Source organism: Oncorhynchus nerka, linkage group LG10, assembly GCF_034236695.1.
Source record: "Oncorhynchus nerka isolate Pitt River linkage group LG10, Oner_Uvic_2.0, whole genome shotgun sequence".
Lineage (NCBI taxonomy): Eukaryota > Metazoa > Chordata > Actinopteri > Salmoniformes > Salmonidae > Oncorhynchus > Oncorhynchus nerka.
This window is the reverse complement of record NC_088405.1, coordinates 31,467,055-31,483,804: the sequence shown is the minus strand read 5'-3', so window position 1 is coordinate 31,483,804 and position 16,750 is coordinate 31,467,055. Positions and strand designations below refer to the sequence as shown.

General features: G+C 47.0%; 1 protein-coding gene across 1 annotated transcript in view; it reads left to right on the top strand.

Moving 5' to 3' along the window:
• LOC115135140 (bifunctional heparan sulfate N-deacetylase/N-sulfotransferase 2-like) overlaps positions 1-16,750 on the top strand; it is a 180,769-nt gene that overhangs the window by 159,975 nt on the left and 4,044 nt on the right. Inside the window, 6 exon segments of the mRNA XM_029669478.2 lie at positions 1,957-2,008; positions 4,414-6,164; positions 10,463-10,550; positions 10,671-10,730; positions 10,733-10,824; positions 11,689-11,874. Coding sequence (XP_029525338.2) covers positions 5,142-6,164; positions 10,463-10,550; positions 10,671-10,730; positions 10,733-10,824; positions 11,689-11,874 — 1,449 coding nt within the window. The 5' untranslated portion in view covers positions 1,957-2,008; positions 4,414-5,141.

Sequence of the window (16,750 nt, the reverse complement as noted above, 5' to 3'; positions counted from 1 at the left end):
TTCTTATAGGCACTATAGTATTGCCAGCCTAGTCATAAAGTCATAAACAGCGCTGTGCCTCAAGCATTGTGAAAAGCTGCTGGCAAACGGAGGAAAGTGCCGTTTGAATTCATGCTTACGAGCCTGCTGCTGCCTACCACCGCTCAGTTAGACTGCTCTATCAAATATCAAATCATAGACTTAATTATAATATAATAAACACACAGAAATACGAGCCTTAGGTTATTAATAATGTCAAATCTGGAAACTATCATTTCGAAAAACAAAACGTTTTTTCTTTTAGTGAAATATGGAACCTTTCCGTATTTATCGAACGGGTGGCATCCCTAAGTCTAGATATTGCTGTTACATTGCACAACCTTCAATGTTGTGTCATAATTATGTAAAAATCTGGAAAATGAATTAAGGAAGAAATGGGCTTGACACAGTTCACAACGAGCCAGGCGGCCCAAACTGCTGCGGCAGGGTAGCCTAGTGGTTAGAGCGTTGGACTAGTAACCGGAAGGTTGCAAGTTCAAATCCCCAAGCTGACAAGGTACAAATCTGTCATTCTGCCCCTGAACAGGCAGTTAACCCACTGTTCCTAGGCCGTCATTGAAAATAAGAATTTGTTCTTAACTGACTTGCCTAGTTAAATAAAGGCAAAATAAAATACCCTGACACTGAACGCAAGAGAAGTGACACAATTTCAGACACCGCATTGATTATATGCAGTGCAGGACAAGCTAGACAAACTAGTAATATCAGCAATGTTAGCTAGCACCTTACCATGGCTCCTTGCTGCCTGCACTCGCATAACAGGTGGTCAGCCTGCCACACAGTCTCCTCGTTGATTGCAATATAATCGGCCATAATCTGTGTCCAAAAACACAGATGACCGATTGATATGAAAACTTGAAATCGGCCCTAATTAATTGGCCATTCTGATTAATCGGTCGACCTCTAATGCTAGCCAACGTTGACTCCAATGCTTAACACAAACTGGTGCGTCTGGCACCTACTACCATAACCCGTTCAAAGGCTCTTAAATCTTTTGTCTTGTCCATTCACCCTCTGAATGGCACACATACACAACCCATGTCTCAAGACTTAAGAATCCTTATCTAACCTGTCTCCTCCGCTTCATCTACACTGATTGAAGTGGATTTAACAAGGTGACATCAGTAAGGGATCATAGCTTTCACCTAGTCAATCGGTCATGGAAAGGGCAGGTGTTCCTAATGTTTTGTACACTCAGTGTATGTGCACACACCTTAGAGAGAGAACCCCCCCCACATGCCTCCCCAGCTCCCACCTGCAACCTGTGTGTGTGTGTCTGCTGATCCAGTCAGCATCAGGGTGGGAGTCTGTGGGATTCTCTCTCTCTGTAGTTTAGTCATCCCTCCCCTGTGTAGCCAGACTGGCTTGGGGTGAGGAGGGCCTAACGCGGACAAAGCCTGCTCCTCCAGCTGTCAGCAGCCTGAGCATTTAGGCTTTATAAGCTGCTCAGGGCCATAGCCCCAGGGCCACTACTACTGACTACTGACAGGAGAGACCTGGAGGGGAGCGGCCTATATAAACTATTATACAAAGAGAGGCAGGAGGAGAGGAGCTGGAAGCTCGATGAATTGGGTCGGCCTTGGTGTGAAATGGTCAGTGACCAGCTGACTTCCCTCTCCTCCACATCGTTGGGCTTAATCGTCCTGGCCCTGCTCTCGGGGCCGGTTTCTGTCTTAAATGTCAGCTGTAAAATCTGTCAGATTCACTGGGACTGGGAGCCCTGTGGGACTCAGGGGTTGTTTTCAGGGTCAAATACTCGATCTCTTTCCATCTTGCTCTCTCTTACCCAAAGGCCATATGTGTGGAATGGGAGGATGCCTGGGCTCTAAGCAGATGTAGATAGTAGATAGCCTGTACACCCACTCTTTAGACGGGAAAATCTCAGCACTGCATTCACGTATTCTCTCTCCCTCACAGGTCTCCCTGCCTGACCGACTCCGTCAGCTAAGGCCGACACACCAGTTTTCAGGTGAGACCTCTCAGCTTCCTCCGGTCTTAACACCACCTCAAACCTACCACCACTTCTATACCTTGTTTACCCCCGGAGTCTCAGTCAAGTCTGTCCCGAGCCTTAGCCTAGTTGTTAAAAGCGACGCGCCCCCCCCCCCCCCACATCCTTCTCTCCTTACACCATTAGGGCTCTATTATTTAGCACAGCAATCTCTGCTCTGCTGAATCGCCTCCATCTTCACCTCTTTCCCCCCCTCTCCCTCTTCATCACACGATCATGTTCCCTTTTCCGCCCTTGTTTTTATAAATGGCTGCCTCTTGAAATGTAAAGGAGTTATACACACACAGCGGTCACCGCTATTGACATGTTTCACCAGATTGTTGCTGATTAAAGATTGGAGTGGTCATTGCAGTTCAGAACGGGTTATGTGGCATGCTTGTATATCCGATACTGAAGCATTTCCTGTGGATTTCTAGATATCGACTCGCGTCACCCCTGTCGTTCGTACAGACCCAGCTGTTATACATTGCTTTTTTTTTCTTTAAAATGTTTCCAGGTCTGACCACAACCGCTCCACCTAGAGCAATAGTAACAAAACTAAAACTAAACTTCAGAGTACAAGGTGACACTGACCCATTTTTCCTTCAGTAGCCCTCCCTACCCTGTGCCTCCTCCCCACCCATCCACCTAGCTTCTGTACCCTTGTGGGAGGGGGTGGAGGACCCTGTGTGTTGCGATTTGTCTCCCAATGGCCCACATGTTGGAGTGGAAGTGGTCAAGGAGGTGAGACTTCTCCGGCTAAGAATAGAGGTTCCTTTCTAGGGATGCGCTCAGTCTCCCCCATGTTCACAGAGGAAGTTGAATCTGCGGTGAGAGGGGAGGTCCACTCCAGGGCGCCACGTCTTTGAGTGGTTCTGGGGGGGTTTGAGTGGAAGCACCATGAGAGTTCCTCACCTTTCTCTGTCCTTCCTAATGTTCTTGCTCATCTCTTTCTTTCTCACTCCTCATTGTCCATTCTGTGTTGTAGACTCTGTCTCTGTCTGTCTCTCTGTCGTCCGTCTGTCTGTGTGTTCATCTCCGTCTGTGTTTCTCTCTGTCAAGGTGCCTTTGCTAAAGCCGAGGCTTAGTTAGTACTTCTGAGAGAAAAATGATCCTTTAAGTGCTTGCCCAGGAAATGTAGCGTGGCGGCACGGTTGACATTGATCATGTCAGGGTAACTTTGATAGATCGCGGTATCCTGTTTATGATGCAGGGTGGTGAGCGTCTGTCTGGGCTTGGGACTCGATTTGTCCGTTCTTCTTCTTCTAACGAGCTGATATGGGCTGCTTGTTTTGCTCTTTGCATTTAACCACATATTTATATTTGCACTGTAGCGCCTTGTTGGTCTCCTCCAGTTCCACCCACAGTGATAAATGATCCAGCCAGCCTGCAGGGACTGAGACACTGTTTCAGTGCTGCTGTATCGTAGTCATAAAGCCACTGAGCTAGTCTCCTGACCTGGTCTGGTCCCAGAGGGCTCATTGGAATCAACCCAGCCCACTGCAGGTGGAATGCATTGTCTTCATTCTCTATTGGCTCCCATGTAAGGCAGGTCTTGTGCAGGAGATATTTCCCAGTTTACTAACACACTGACAGTGCACAGCTCTCACGGCATTGAGTTCCCTGACCCCCCCCCCCCCCCCCCCCCCATCCTCCGGCACTACCATTGCGCACCCTGCCTGCATCTGTGTTGGACTAGCCGCAATCGTAAAACAAAATCTTAATTGCTCTGCAGCATTGGCCCACATTTGAGACCGTGTACCCCCAGCCACCCACACAGCCGTATAATCATTCACATTTAAGGTCAGAGTTTTCTTTCCACACCTGTAACGCTATATTTGAGGAGGACGGGAACACATGGAGGTTATGGTGAGGCTATTTTTGGTCTCCGTGAGGAAAAAGTGCTCATGACACACAGAGGGCTTTGGGGATGGCCTGGTTTTGAGTTGGGGGAGGGGACCTAATGGAAAAACCATAAGGCTGCAATCTTTAGGCCATATGGAAGCGTCATCAAATTTGACCCTGCTGCATGGTTGTGTTGACTCGTTCTCTGTAGGGTTTGGGCCACTGTCAGCATAGAGCCGCTGTGTACCCACAGGGAACAACTCAGTCTGACAGGCAGTTTCACCAGCAAGGTTTTATAGCTGCCTTTTGGTTTATGATGCTGTTAGCCGAGCGGTTTTGCAAACAAATAATTATTCTATGTCCAAGACAAATGTCAAGTGAACATTTCTTTTTACTTTTAATAGAACTGTTGTCTCTGTTTATCTTCTATTTCTGTTTTGCGTCGTCATGAGACATTATCCTGAGGACTAATTTTGGTTACAAGAACATGGATTGTGATCTGACTAATCCTACTCTCTCTCTCTCTGCCCCTCCCTCAGGCGTGTTCCTCTCTGCCGCCTTCAAGATGAACAGGTTGGGCCTCCACAGGGGGCAGTGTTGAAGGCTGAGCCCCAGCCCGCCGAACCCCCAGCCGAGACTCTGCTGAACCCAACACACACGCACAGAAGGTCTGCCACACACACAACCTGAGAGCAGGAGCTACACCCCCACGATACAACCAGCATCTCCTGATAACGGCCGTGTTTACGTGTGTACGAGGGAGCTGTGTGGTGTTCAGTGACGGGGAAAGGAGAGAGGAGAGAAACTGCTGATCCGCCGAGAGGAGAGGAGGGGAGCGAGCGGAAGAGGAGGAGGAGTGTGTGAGGAACGCAGAGGGAGAAACCCAATCCTCTTAGGTAGCAGAGCTGAGAGCTGAGGACGGGCGTGCCTGGGAGCCAGAGAGAGAGAGGTAGGAGAGTGCAGAGATAGAGGGAGCCCAGAGACCAGCCCAGGCTGAGTCGGAGCAGCCAGACAGGCAGCGCGTTGTGCATCCAAAGAGGTGGAAAGGCGAGCAGGGCCAAAGCCGGAAGGCGACTCATGGGCTATGGGGGCCATGGTGACCTAGCGTAAATGGCTATCCCTCAGCACAGCTTGGTGCCCGTGTCTGCTGCTCAACCCTCCCCCTCTCTCTCCTCCTGTGTCCCTGCCCGCTGCTGTGCCCCGTTGCTGTTCGTCCCTGGCGCTGCCTTCTGCTCTGCGCCGGCACTGCCCCTGTCGTGCTGCGGCCATGGTGGCCAGCCTATGGAAGCTGGTGCGGGGCGTCAGGCAACTGGAGCTCCATCGCCTCATCCTGGCACTCATCGTCTTCTGCCTTTTCTCTATGGCTTTCCTGGCCTATTACGTCAGCAACAGCCCCAAGATCAAGGAGGCCCCCCCGCTGCCCTTCAGTGACTGTCGGGGGGTGCCGGCGGCTGTGGGAGGTGGGCAGCAGGCGCCCCTTTTCCTGCCTCACTCGGGTCGGCTGCGCCAGGTGAAGGCCATGGACAACTCTCGTACGGACACAGTGGTGCTGGTGTTTGTAGAGAGCATCTATTCTCAGCTGGGGCAGGAGATCGTAGCCATCCTGGAGTCCAGCCACTTTAGCTACCGCACCGAGATCGCCCCGGGGAAGGGAGACATGCCCACGCTAACGGAGCGCAACCGCGGACGCTATGCCCTGGTCATATACGAGAATTTGCTGAAGTATGTCAACCTGGATGCCTGGAACCGCGACCTGCTGGACAAGTACTGCATGGAGTACAGTGTAGGCATCATCGGTTTCTTCAAGGCCAACGAGAACTCGCTGCTCAGCGCACAGCTTAAGGGCTTCCCTCTCTTCCTGCACTCACACCTGGGCCTGAGGGATTACCGAATCAACCACAACGCCCCACTGCTCTACATCACCAGACCCAACGAGGTGGAGCAGGGCCCCCTGCCCGGGGATGACTGGACCGTGTTCCAATCCAACCACTCCACCTATGAGCCTGTCCTCCTGGCCAGCACCAAGTCCTCTGATGCCCTGACCCACCTGGGGCCGCTCAGTGCTATGCACGCCACCGTGGTCCAGGACCTGGGACTCCACGACGGCATCCAGAGGGTCCTGTTTGGAAACAACCTGTCCTACTGGCTGCACAAGCTGGTGTTTGTGGACGCCATCGCCTACCTGACGGGCAAGCGGCTCTGCCTCTCGCTGGAGCGCCACCTGCTGGTGGACGTGGACGATATCTTCGTGGGCAAGGAGGGCACCCGTATGAAGGTGACTGACGTAGAGGTGGGTTCACTCTCGCTCTCTTTCTTCCTCTCACACTCTGCCTACTGTAGGTTCACTGTCGTTGGTAATTAAGCTGGTGTAAAGATGTATTATTAATGACGTTAAAAAAACAAAATAGGCGGTTATTCCGAAGAGGACGATTATTCAGCCTGTTACCTTAACAAGTATAGATGTTTCTGTTAAAGCAACCTTTGATTTACCACTTAGTTTTCAGGAAAGTGCTTCTTTCCTGCTCCTCTCATCATGGGACACATATTGATTTCCAATTGGATTCTCCGTAAGGTGTGTGACTTGTTTCTAAGGCAAGGCCTAATAAAGGCTAGCATTTATTAGGATGAATCTCAACAGGATCGGTGTCTTCTGCCATTAGTCTCTTAACTATTTTTATCTGGTTGTTAGCCTGCTACTGTGTGTCATTGGCCTGATTTACTTGAGTTCAGTTCACTTTGAGAAAAACACCCCTGGATGACTTTAAGCCTTTTCCAGTCTTAACCAGAGCCTTATTTGAAGTGACAAAAACAGATTCGGAAGAGTCTCCAGTACGTCACAGCTCTCATAATGGCTTTTCTCTACCATCTATAGATAGCTGTTGAACACACTTAACCCGCGTCAGCATTTTGCAATGCAGAAAAGTGTTGCCTGGAGGGCCACTCTGACAAATGCATCAAACTAAATGAACACAACTAATGGGAAATATTAGGAGGATTAATTAGGCTTTTGCACTGACAACGGGGATGCAGTTTGGAGAGTGATAGGGGGCGGGACAAGGGAGCGAACTTGTCGCTTCAGCAAGGGCTCCCACAAGTCAATCAGCCAGTTAATGAGCCTGTCATCAATTCAGCCTGACAAGGTTGGAACCAGGCGGTTGCATAAGTAAGGGCATATGGAGGGAGAAAAGTACTGTTGGCACTGCCACAGTGTTTAGTCATCACACCACCGATGAGACGTTTCGGGTTAATTGCTCCTGTGGAAATGATGACTAATAGACCGTTTGACGTCTCAGGCAGCCGAGGCAGGTACATGCATGCTCTTGAGGCCGTAGCTGAACGGAGAAAACAACATTACATTACAGGTATATGGATTCATTGTGGAGCACAGAATAGAACAGCCGAGCTGGTGTAGTCAGAAGAATGGCCCATTGATTTTTTTTCTCACCTCAATCTTCTGAACAGAAGTGGTCTTCTCTGAAAGGAATTGGCCTGCTTGGTCTCTAGAGCATCAAGTCAATGGAACCACTTACCACTTTCTAATGTGTTAAAGATGCTGAAATGTATTTGATGACTTTTCAAATAACATTTCCACTCGGGCTGGGAATTGCCATGGACCTCACGATACGATATTTTCACAATACTTAAGTGGCAATACGATATGTATTGTGATTCTCACTATTCTACGTGTATTGTGATTCTCACTATTCTACGTGTATTGTGATTCTCACTATTCTACGTGTATTGTGATTCTCACTATTCTACGTGTATTGTGATTCTCACTATTCTACGTGTATTGTGATTCTCACTATTCTACGTGTATTGTGATTCTCACTATTCTACGTGTATTGTGATGTTATTGTGATTTGATGTTCCAGACATATTGCTCACCATTTGTCTGCTGCAGAGAGACAGAAGAGAGCATGTTTTCATCAGTCATGTAAATAAGTGCTAAAAACATGTTGGCTCACTATTTAAAAAGAAGATGGGAAACAGGATATAGGATGAAAAATAACAGCGTTTTTAGCGCAAGTACAGCCAACTAGCGAAAGCCAACGCTGCCTAGCAACAACAACAAAAAATATATTTTGAAAATTGTATATTGATCCGGACAGTTGTCTTGTGCAGCATTAAGATATTGCCATTTTGAAGTTAAATCACCTAAATTCTCTACTAAAGTGGATGTAAAAAAGCATGATAAACATGTATTGCTCTTCGGGGACCCTGTTAATCATCTGTAGTTCATTGCAACCAACCATGTTGATCTTATTAACATTTTGAGGTGTCACAAAAGAGGTTGGTTAGAATTTTTCTTCCGCCTGCCCTGACGTGGTGTTGAACATTGTGGTCGTTGCCATGCAGGCTCGACTTTATTTACCGCAGTGTTGTCTAACTACCCCTACCACCTGGCCTCTGGTTGAGCAAAGCAGCTTTAATCACCTCAAGCAGTTGTGAGGCGAGTAACGGGGCACAAACAAGGCATGGCTAATGGACCACTAATCTTGTCTATTATTCTCACTCTGGGTGCAACCTCAGCACTGCACTGACTCTTAAGCACTAAAGCTGATTTACACACACACACACACCACGCACATACATGCATAAGCACGTTCACTTTTCTATGCTATGTTAGACACGGTTGACTCCTGCATCTCAGCTGTATTCTACTTACTTGGTTGATGGTTGAATTTACATTCAGTGCCCTTGGAGTGCTGCCATAATCACTCTGGTTGGATGGGTACTCGGTCACCTCAGCATCACAAACAGGCATTTCTAGATCTCTGTCCTTATGGTAAATGGCAGCTGCTGTTTGCAATTGACCATGTCCTCTCATCCTCCTCCTATAATGCAGGCCTGGGCCAGGTAGGAGTCCTGGACATGTTGACGGTCTAGGGCAGGGGTTCCCAAACCTTTTCACTCTGGGGCCTCCCTTCCAGCATTTGGGGAACAACCCGCTGCACACGAGCGCACGTGCAACATCTATTTCTATGTGCAAAAGCACTGTTTTTGACTAACTGTTACCAGAGAATTTTGCGGGTTTAAAGCTTATTTCCTGCAATTGTACACATTTTGTAATGGGTTGCAAAGAAAATATAGCAGTTTTAAAGCAAATTGTCTTGCAATTCTATACATTTTGGCATGTCTAATGTGTAACGTGATATTTGAGTGACAAATAAATTACAACAATATCTAATAAAAAAACATGGGTTAGTTGATCTGGACATTTCTGACAAGTTATAAATAGCTCTTTAAGGTATGCAGTGACTGACAATCTACCACCCAATTTCAAAATTGCACATTGTGCGTTCTGTCAACTTTCAAGAATCCGTTTAAAGCCTGACTGAGTTCCCCCCACAGTTTGGGAACCACTGGTCTAGGGTATGGTCAGTCAATGCCCAGAGGCTTCAGTCAGATCATCACTGCAGGTTAAGGCTTTTAAGCCAACCTGGGCATTCACAATGTCCTTCGATTTGTTTCTAAAGACATGGGGAAATTCAAGGATATTGAGGTCAGTGATCTGTAGGCATCCATTTGATAAGGCAATCGAAGAGGAAATACAAAGAGCTCTTCTCACCTCCTTGTCGGCTCTCTGTACTTGGCACAGACGGTGAAGATCAGTTGCCATGGTGACTAACCAGAGCCCCTGACCTACCCTTATGCCCCCACCCCTCTGCCTGTCTGCCCTTCTGCCTACCCCAGCCCTCCTTACTTTGACCCCTCTTTACCAGGCTGACACAAAGGTCTGTGTGACCCACAGGATATCACCCAGGCATATGCTCCATACCGCACCACCCTGTCCAGTAGCCTCTCTCCTCTCCTTTTTGAAAGACGATCGGTTGTTGTGGTGCAGACAGTTCAGTTACTGATCACCGCTTGTCATCAGACATGAAATATCGCTTGATCTGTCTGTGGGGACACATTTGTCTCTCCATCAGCAAACCTAAGGTCCCAGGCAGCCAATACTGAGACATGGATCATATTGCACAAACACACAGACCGCACAAACACACAGACCGCACAAACACACACAGACACTCATCCTAATCGGCAAGAAAAACAAAGTGTGTGCACATGCTCAAGGACATCAGTCCCCCTTTAAATAAGTCAGCGATTGTATCTCTTATCAGGTACAGCCGCTATCTCTCTCCCAGAGGTACAGTGCATAGCTCTGGGTTGATTTGTGGAGGCAGAGCAGCTATCTCTTTCCCCATTCTGGGATTTGTATATGGATGCTGCTGTAATCATCTGATATAGCTGATAAAGTGTGAAGGTTTGGGGAATTTGTTGAACAGGACTCCGTGGCTTTGCTTTGGAATCCCATTTCAGTCTGTACAATAACCCCAACATCTGCTCATTCTTTCACACTTGTGGCTACCTAGATATGTTCTGATTTTATTCCATGTCGTCCCATGTCTGTTCCATGTCTGTATTCTTCACTTGAATGATGCATCTGCATTTTATGTCCAAGAGTTATTTCGCCATCTAGTGGTTTAGAAAAAAATAGGTTTGTCAGCAACATTATAGTTTTTAAAGATAATAACTGCAATTGTGACTATAATTCCCATTCCTCTGTCATGTCCTCGTTTGCAGGCCTTGCTCAATACTCAAAACAAGCTGCGAACGCTGGTCCCTGATTTCACCTTTAACCTCGGCTTCTCTGGAAAGTTCTACCACACAGGTGAGAGAGCATCTCGAAGTGAATACACAGAACATACCCTGTGCTAGACAACGTCACTGTAGATTTTGAGTTGGAGAGTGTCATGAAGAAACTCCCTGTACCCCCCCCCCCCCCCCCCAGGCACAGACGAGGAGGACCGGGGAGATGACATGCTGCTAAGACACAGAAACGAGTTCTGGTGGTTCCCCACATGTGGAGTCACATGCAGCCCCACCTGTTCCACAACGTCAGCGTGCTGGCTGAACAGATGAGGCTCAACATGCTGTTTGCCCAGGTGATTGGGCTTTCAGTCTGTCGATACCTAACATCATAATCATACGATAGCTCTGTCTAGTAAGATGCATGCTGTAGGTATGGCCGTGTTGATCCAGATGGTGAGTGGTACTTGGATTCCTGTATGCTGGCCGTTGTAGATGTTTCCTTGTTCGCGATTACAATAAACCACGGTAACAAGGCTCCCAGACATTGAGGCTAAAGATGCCCCCAAGGCTGCCTTGTTGATGTAGTGAGTGGCATTGGGAGCCAAGGGGCTGGGCCCAGCGAGCAGACGGTGTCAGTGTGTGTGTGAGGTGAATACTAACCAACACCACGTCCCCTCTCAGTAATCCCTGCTGCCATACAGATGTCTTTGCTGGCTGACACTGACGGAGAGCATCTCTGAGCGGTCAGGGGAGAGGATCCTTCAAACAGCTCTCTATAGCTTCTCCTTAGGAAGGATACACACCGTCTCAACTGAGCTGAACAAACACCAATCCCTCAAGCGTTCCCAACACTGTGTTTTTCCAGCGAGGGGCACAGTGGCACGCTACCACCATACATTAAGATATGGATGCATTTTTGTTACTCTCTAAAGGATTTAGGCTCCTGCTGAGCTTCCTGACTGTTTCTTATTTAGCAGTGTGGAGTGGTCTGTGAACAGAGCAGGGCAATGTCGCCCTCCAGTGGAGGAGCTGCACATTATTTTTTCTGCTGCCTGTTTTGAAGCAGACGGTGACTCATTCATGGTTCAATAAAATGTCCATTTAATCACGTTTTGTTATTGTAATTTGTTCCTGGTGTCCTTTCCTGTCCCTAGACACTACTAATATCTATCTGTCTCTCACTCTATCTCTACCCCCCCCCCTCTCTTCCTCTCCAGGAACATGGGATCCCTACAGACATGGGCTATGCTGTGGCCCCCCACCACTCGGGGGTCTACCCTGTCCACAGCCAGCTGTACGAGGCCTGGAAGTCAGTGTGGGGAATCAAGGTGACCAGCACAGAGGAGTACCCCCACCTCAGACCTGCCCGCTACCGCAGGGGCTTCATCCACAGTGGCATCCAGGTCAGTCTACTGTTAGTCATGGCAGTTAATCAGTTTATTAAGTGATGAACTGTGGTTTAAAGCTCGCCGCCATTGGACTCTGGAGGGATGAATCACGCTTCACCATCTGGCAGTCTGACAGACGAATCTGGGTTTGGTGTATGCCAGGAGAACGCAACCTGCCCAAATGTATAGCTTGTGCCAACTTTAAAGTTTGGTGGAGGAGGAATACTGGTCTGGGGCTGTTTTTCATGGTTTGGGCCCCTTAGTTGTAGTGAAGGGGAATCTTAATGCTACATCATACAATGACATTCTAGATGATTCTGTGCTTCCAACTTTGTGGTAACAATTAGGGGAAGGCCCTTTCTTGTTTCAGCATGACAATGCCCCCGTGGGACCAAATCCATATCAATGCCTATGATTTTGGAATGAGATGTTTGACGAGCAGGTGTCCATATACGTTTGGTCATGTAATGTATAACTCAATAATGTCTTTCCAAGAAATTATAATTAAGCAGCTTTTCTGCTTTTTTTTGCCTCTGCTTGGCCTGTTAGGAAATGAGTGATTTGGGTGTCTGCTAACATTAGCTAACATCTTCTAAACAGCCAGCAGGCCAACTCTTTCAAACCATTTTTGTTAGTTGTTGCTTAAGCTTATTCCTTTTTTCTAACACCAGCTGTGGATTGCTTGGCTTGCTAGCTCGCTTGCGTGCAGTTAGCTCATATCAGCGCTGTTGCGGTGACTGTATAACTGGCAGTCAAATTCCATGTGATGGTTTATTCATGGTAATTAGGCTTCTCCAAGCTTTGATGATGCTGATGGTTATTAGTAGCCTACCAAATGTGTTAACTGCCTGGTACTCAGCACTCTATTATCCCTCTAATCACTCTGACATCAATGCAAATGTAATCGAAAATCTAATCAAACACTTAATGAGAGCTCATGTTGCCCAACATTTCTATAGGCTATGCAATTGTGCGAGAAAATAAAGTAATGGCCTCTACTAAAAAGAGGAGGATCCCATCAGCTTTCTATAGGCTAGGCCTACTATATTTATTTCTCAACTTTCCTAATATTAAGCACATTGTTTATATTTACAACAGTAGTATAGCCTACCTGGCTGGCAGTAAAAAATAAACCACGGGGAAAGGCGTCCTCCATTCGCTATTTAACATGTTTGTTTTTTTACGTTGTCCTGTTTCGATACAGGTGCATGATAATGGTCCATTCTAAATCAAAACACATTTCCCAAATATGTTATTTAGCATATGTAAAGTAGAGGTCGACCGATTATGATTTTTCAACGCCGATACCGATTATTGGAGGACCCAAAAAAAAGTCGATACCGATTAGTCTGCCTATTTTTTAAAATTATTTGTAATAATGACAATTACAGCAATACTGAATAAACACTTATTTTAACTTAATATAATACATCAATTAAATCAATTTAGCCTCAAATAAATAATGAAACGTGTTCAATTTGGATTTAAATAATGCAATAACAAAGTGTTGGAGAAGAAAGTAAAAGTATGTATGTGTCATGTAAGAAAGCTAACGTTTAAGTTCCTTGCTCAGAACATGAGAACATATGAAAGCTGGTGGTTCCTTTTAACATGAGTCTTCAATATTCCCAGGTAAGAGGTTTTAGGTTGTACTTATTATAGGAATTATAGGACTATTTCTCTCTATACCATTTGTATTTCATTAACCTTTGACTATTGGATGTTCCTATAGGCACTTTAGTATTGCCAGTGTAACAGTATAGCTTCCGTCCCCCTCCTCGCTCCTACCTGGGCTCGAACCAGGAACACATCGACATCAGCCACCCTCGAAGCAGTGTTGCCCATGCAGAGCAATGGCAAAGTCTCAGAGCGAGTGACGCTATTAGCGTAAAGTAAAGACTTAAGATTAAACCAAGAATATTCTGATGGGTGACAATATTAGCCTACCACTTGTGAATTATACACTGCTCAAAAAAATAAAGGGAACACTTAAACAACACAATGTAACTCCAAGTCAATCACACTTCTGTGAAATCAAACTGTCCACTTAGGAAGCAACACTGATTGACAATAAATTTCAACATGCTGTTGTGCAAATGGAATAGACAACAGGTGGAAATTATAGGCAATTAGCAAGACACCCCCAATAAAGGAGTGGTTCTGCAGGTGGTGACCACAGACCACTTCTCAGTTCCTATGCTTCCTGGCTGATGTTTTGGTCACTTTTGAATTCTGGCGGTACTTTCACTCTAGTGGTAGCATGAGACGGCGTCTACAACCCACACAAGTGGCTCAGGTAGTGCAGCTCATCCAGGATGAAACATCAATGCGAGCTGTGGCAAGAAGGTTTGCTGTGTCTGTCAGCGTAGTGTCCAGAGCATGGAGGTGCTACCAGGAGACAGGCCAGTACATCAGGAGACGTGGAGGAGGCCGTAGGAGGGCAACAACCCAGCAGCAGGACCCCTACCTCCACCTTTGTGCAAGGAGGAGCAGGAGAAGCACTGCCAGAGCCCTCCAAAATTACCTCCAGCAGGCCACAAATGTGCATGTGTCTGCTCAAACGGTCAGAAACAGACTCCGTGAGGGTGGTATGAGTGCCCGATGTCCACAGGTGGGGGTTGTGCTTAGAGCCCAACACTGTGCAGGACGTTTGGCATTTGACAGAGAACACCAAGATTGGCAAATTCGCCACTGGCGCCCTGTGCTCTTCACAGATGAAAGCAGGTTCACACTGAGCACATGTGACAGACGTGACAGAGTCTGGAGACGCCGTGGAGAACGTTCTGCTGCCTGCAACATCCTCCAGCATGACCGGTTTGGCGGTGGGTCAGTCATGGTGTGGGGTGGCATTTCTTTGGGGGGCCGCACAGCCCTCCATGTGCTCGCCAGAGGTAGCCTGACTGCCATTAGGTACCGAGATGAGATCCTCAGACCTCTTGTGAGACCATATGCTGGTGCGGTTGGCCCTGGGTTCCTCCTAATGCAAGACAATGTGGCTGGAGTGTGTCAGCAGTTCCTGCAAGAGGAAGGCATTGATGCAATGGACTGGCCCGCCCGTTCCCCAGACCTGAATCCAATTGAGCACATCTGGGACATCATGTCTCGCTCCATCCACCAACACCATGTTGCACCACAGACTGTCCAGGAGTTGGCGGATGCTTTTGTCCAGGTCTGGGAGGAGATCCCTCAGGAGACCATCCGCCACCTCATCAGGAGCTTGCCCAGGCGTTGTAGGGAGGTCATACAGGATAAGGCCAAACAGGTAGGATATAACCCCAGCCACTTTGCCAAAGCACAGCCCCCACACCACTAGAGAGATATCTTAAACCACCAACTTACCATCCTGAGACAAGGCCGAGTATAGCCCACGAAGATCTCCCCCACGGCACAACCCAAGGTGGGGGCGTCAACCCGGACAGGAAGATCACGTCAGTTACTCAACCTATTCAAGTGACGCACCCCTCCTAGGGACAGCATGGAAGAGCACCAGTAAGCCGGTGACTCAGCCCCTGTAATAGGGTTAGAGGCAGAGAATCCCAGTGGAGAGAACCGGCTAGGCAGGTTTGTTGCTCCAGTGCCTTTCCGTTCACCTTCACAATCTGGGCCAGACTACACTCAATCATAGGACCTACTGAAGAGATGAGTCTTCAATAAAGACTTAAAGATTGAGACCGAGTCTGTCTCTCTCACATGGATCGGCAGATCATTCCATAAAAATTGAGCTCTATAGGAGAAAGCCCCGCCTCCAGTGTTTGCTTAGAAATTCTAGTGACAGTAAGGAGGCCTGCGTTTTGTGACCGTAGCGTACGTGGAGGTATGTACGGCAGGACCAAATCGGAAAGATGGGTAGGAGCAAGCCCATGTAATGCTTTGTAGGTTAGCAGTAAAACCTTTAAATCAGCCCTTGCCTTAACAGGAAGCCAGTGTAAAGAGGCTGGCACTGGAGTAATATGATCAAATCTTTTGGTTTTAGTCAAGATTCTAGCAGCCGTGTTCCAACTGAAGTTTATTTATTGCTTTATCCGGGTAGCCAGAAAGTAGAGCATTGCAGTAGTCTAACCTAGAAGTGACAAAAGCATGGATTTTAGAAGTGACAAAAGCACTTCTGGGAGCAGTGCCTTTCTTTTTTACAAATCATCATTAGTCACATCATCCAGCCTTAGAATGTATTCAAAATCAGAACATATTGCCCAACATTTGTATCACAACTAAAGGTACATAAATAACTGTAAATAAAGCATATAGGAGGACCTGTTTCTTTGTTAGCCGCTCAACACAGAATAGCTGCATGTGTTCACTCCCTCAAATCATTTGGAGAAAATATCATTTCTATTTTATTCAGCTTTGTTCAATTGTATTCTTCATACTATAAAATAATGCCACGGAATTCTAAGCAAATCTTGTCTGCTAAAATGAACTAGTGTAGCTCACAGCCATTTGGCATAGCCACATCAGGACCTAACATAAGGACAACTCAGAGTATGCTATTATTTTCTTCTGAAATAGACAACATTTTCTTCATATCATGCGTCTTTAGACCTGTCTACAATACATAATGGATTTATTGTGAAGGTGTTGGCTATGCTACATGGATTTATTAAACTTTTTAAAATGTAGATGTTCCAAAGGTCTGCATCAGTGGCTTGTAGGCTGTGTGGAAGCCAGGATTATGTTAATTAACGGTCAATTACCCTGAGACCGACAGTTATTTGCTTGACAATCACCGGCTGACTAAATTTTCGTGACCGCCCTAACTCATGTCTCCCCTAATCTCGAGAAGGATCATTCTCCCCACCAGATCACGTACCGGCCTGTCTCGGCCAAAGATAATGTCAAATACGAGTTTAAGACATCAATAACATTATTATAAGTTGTCTGAATATTATCTTTT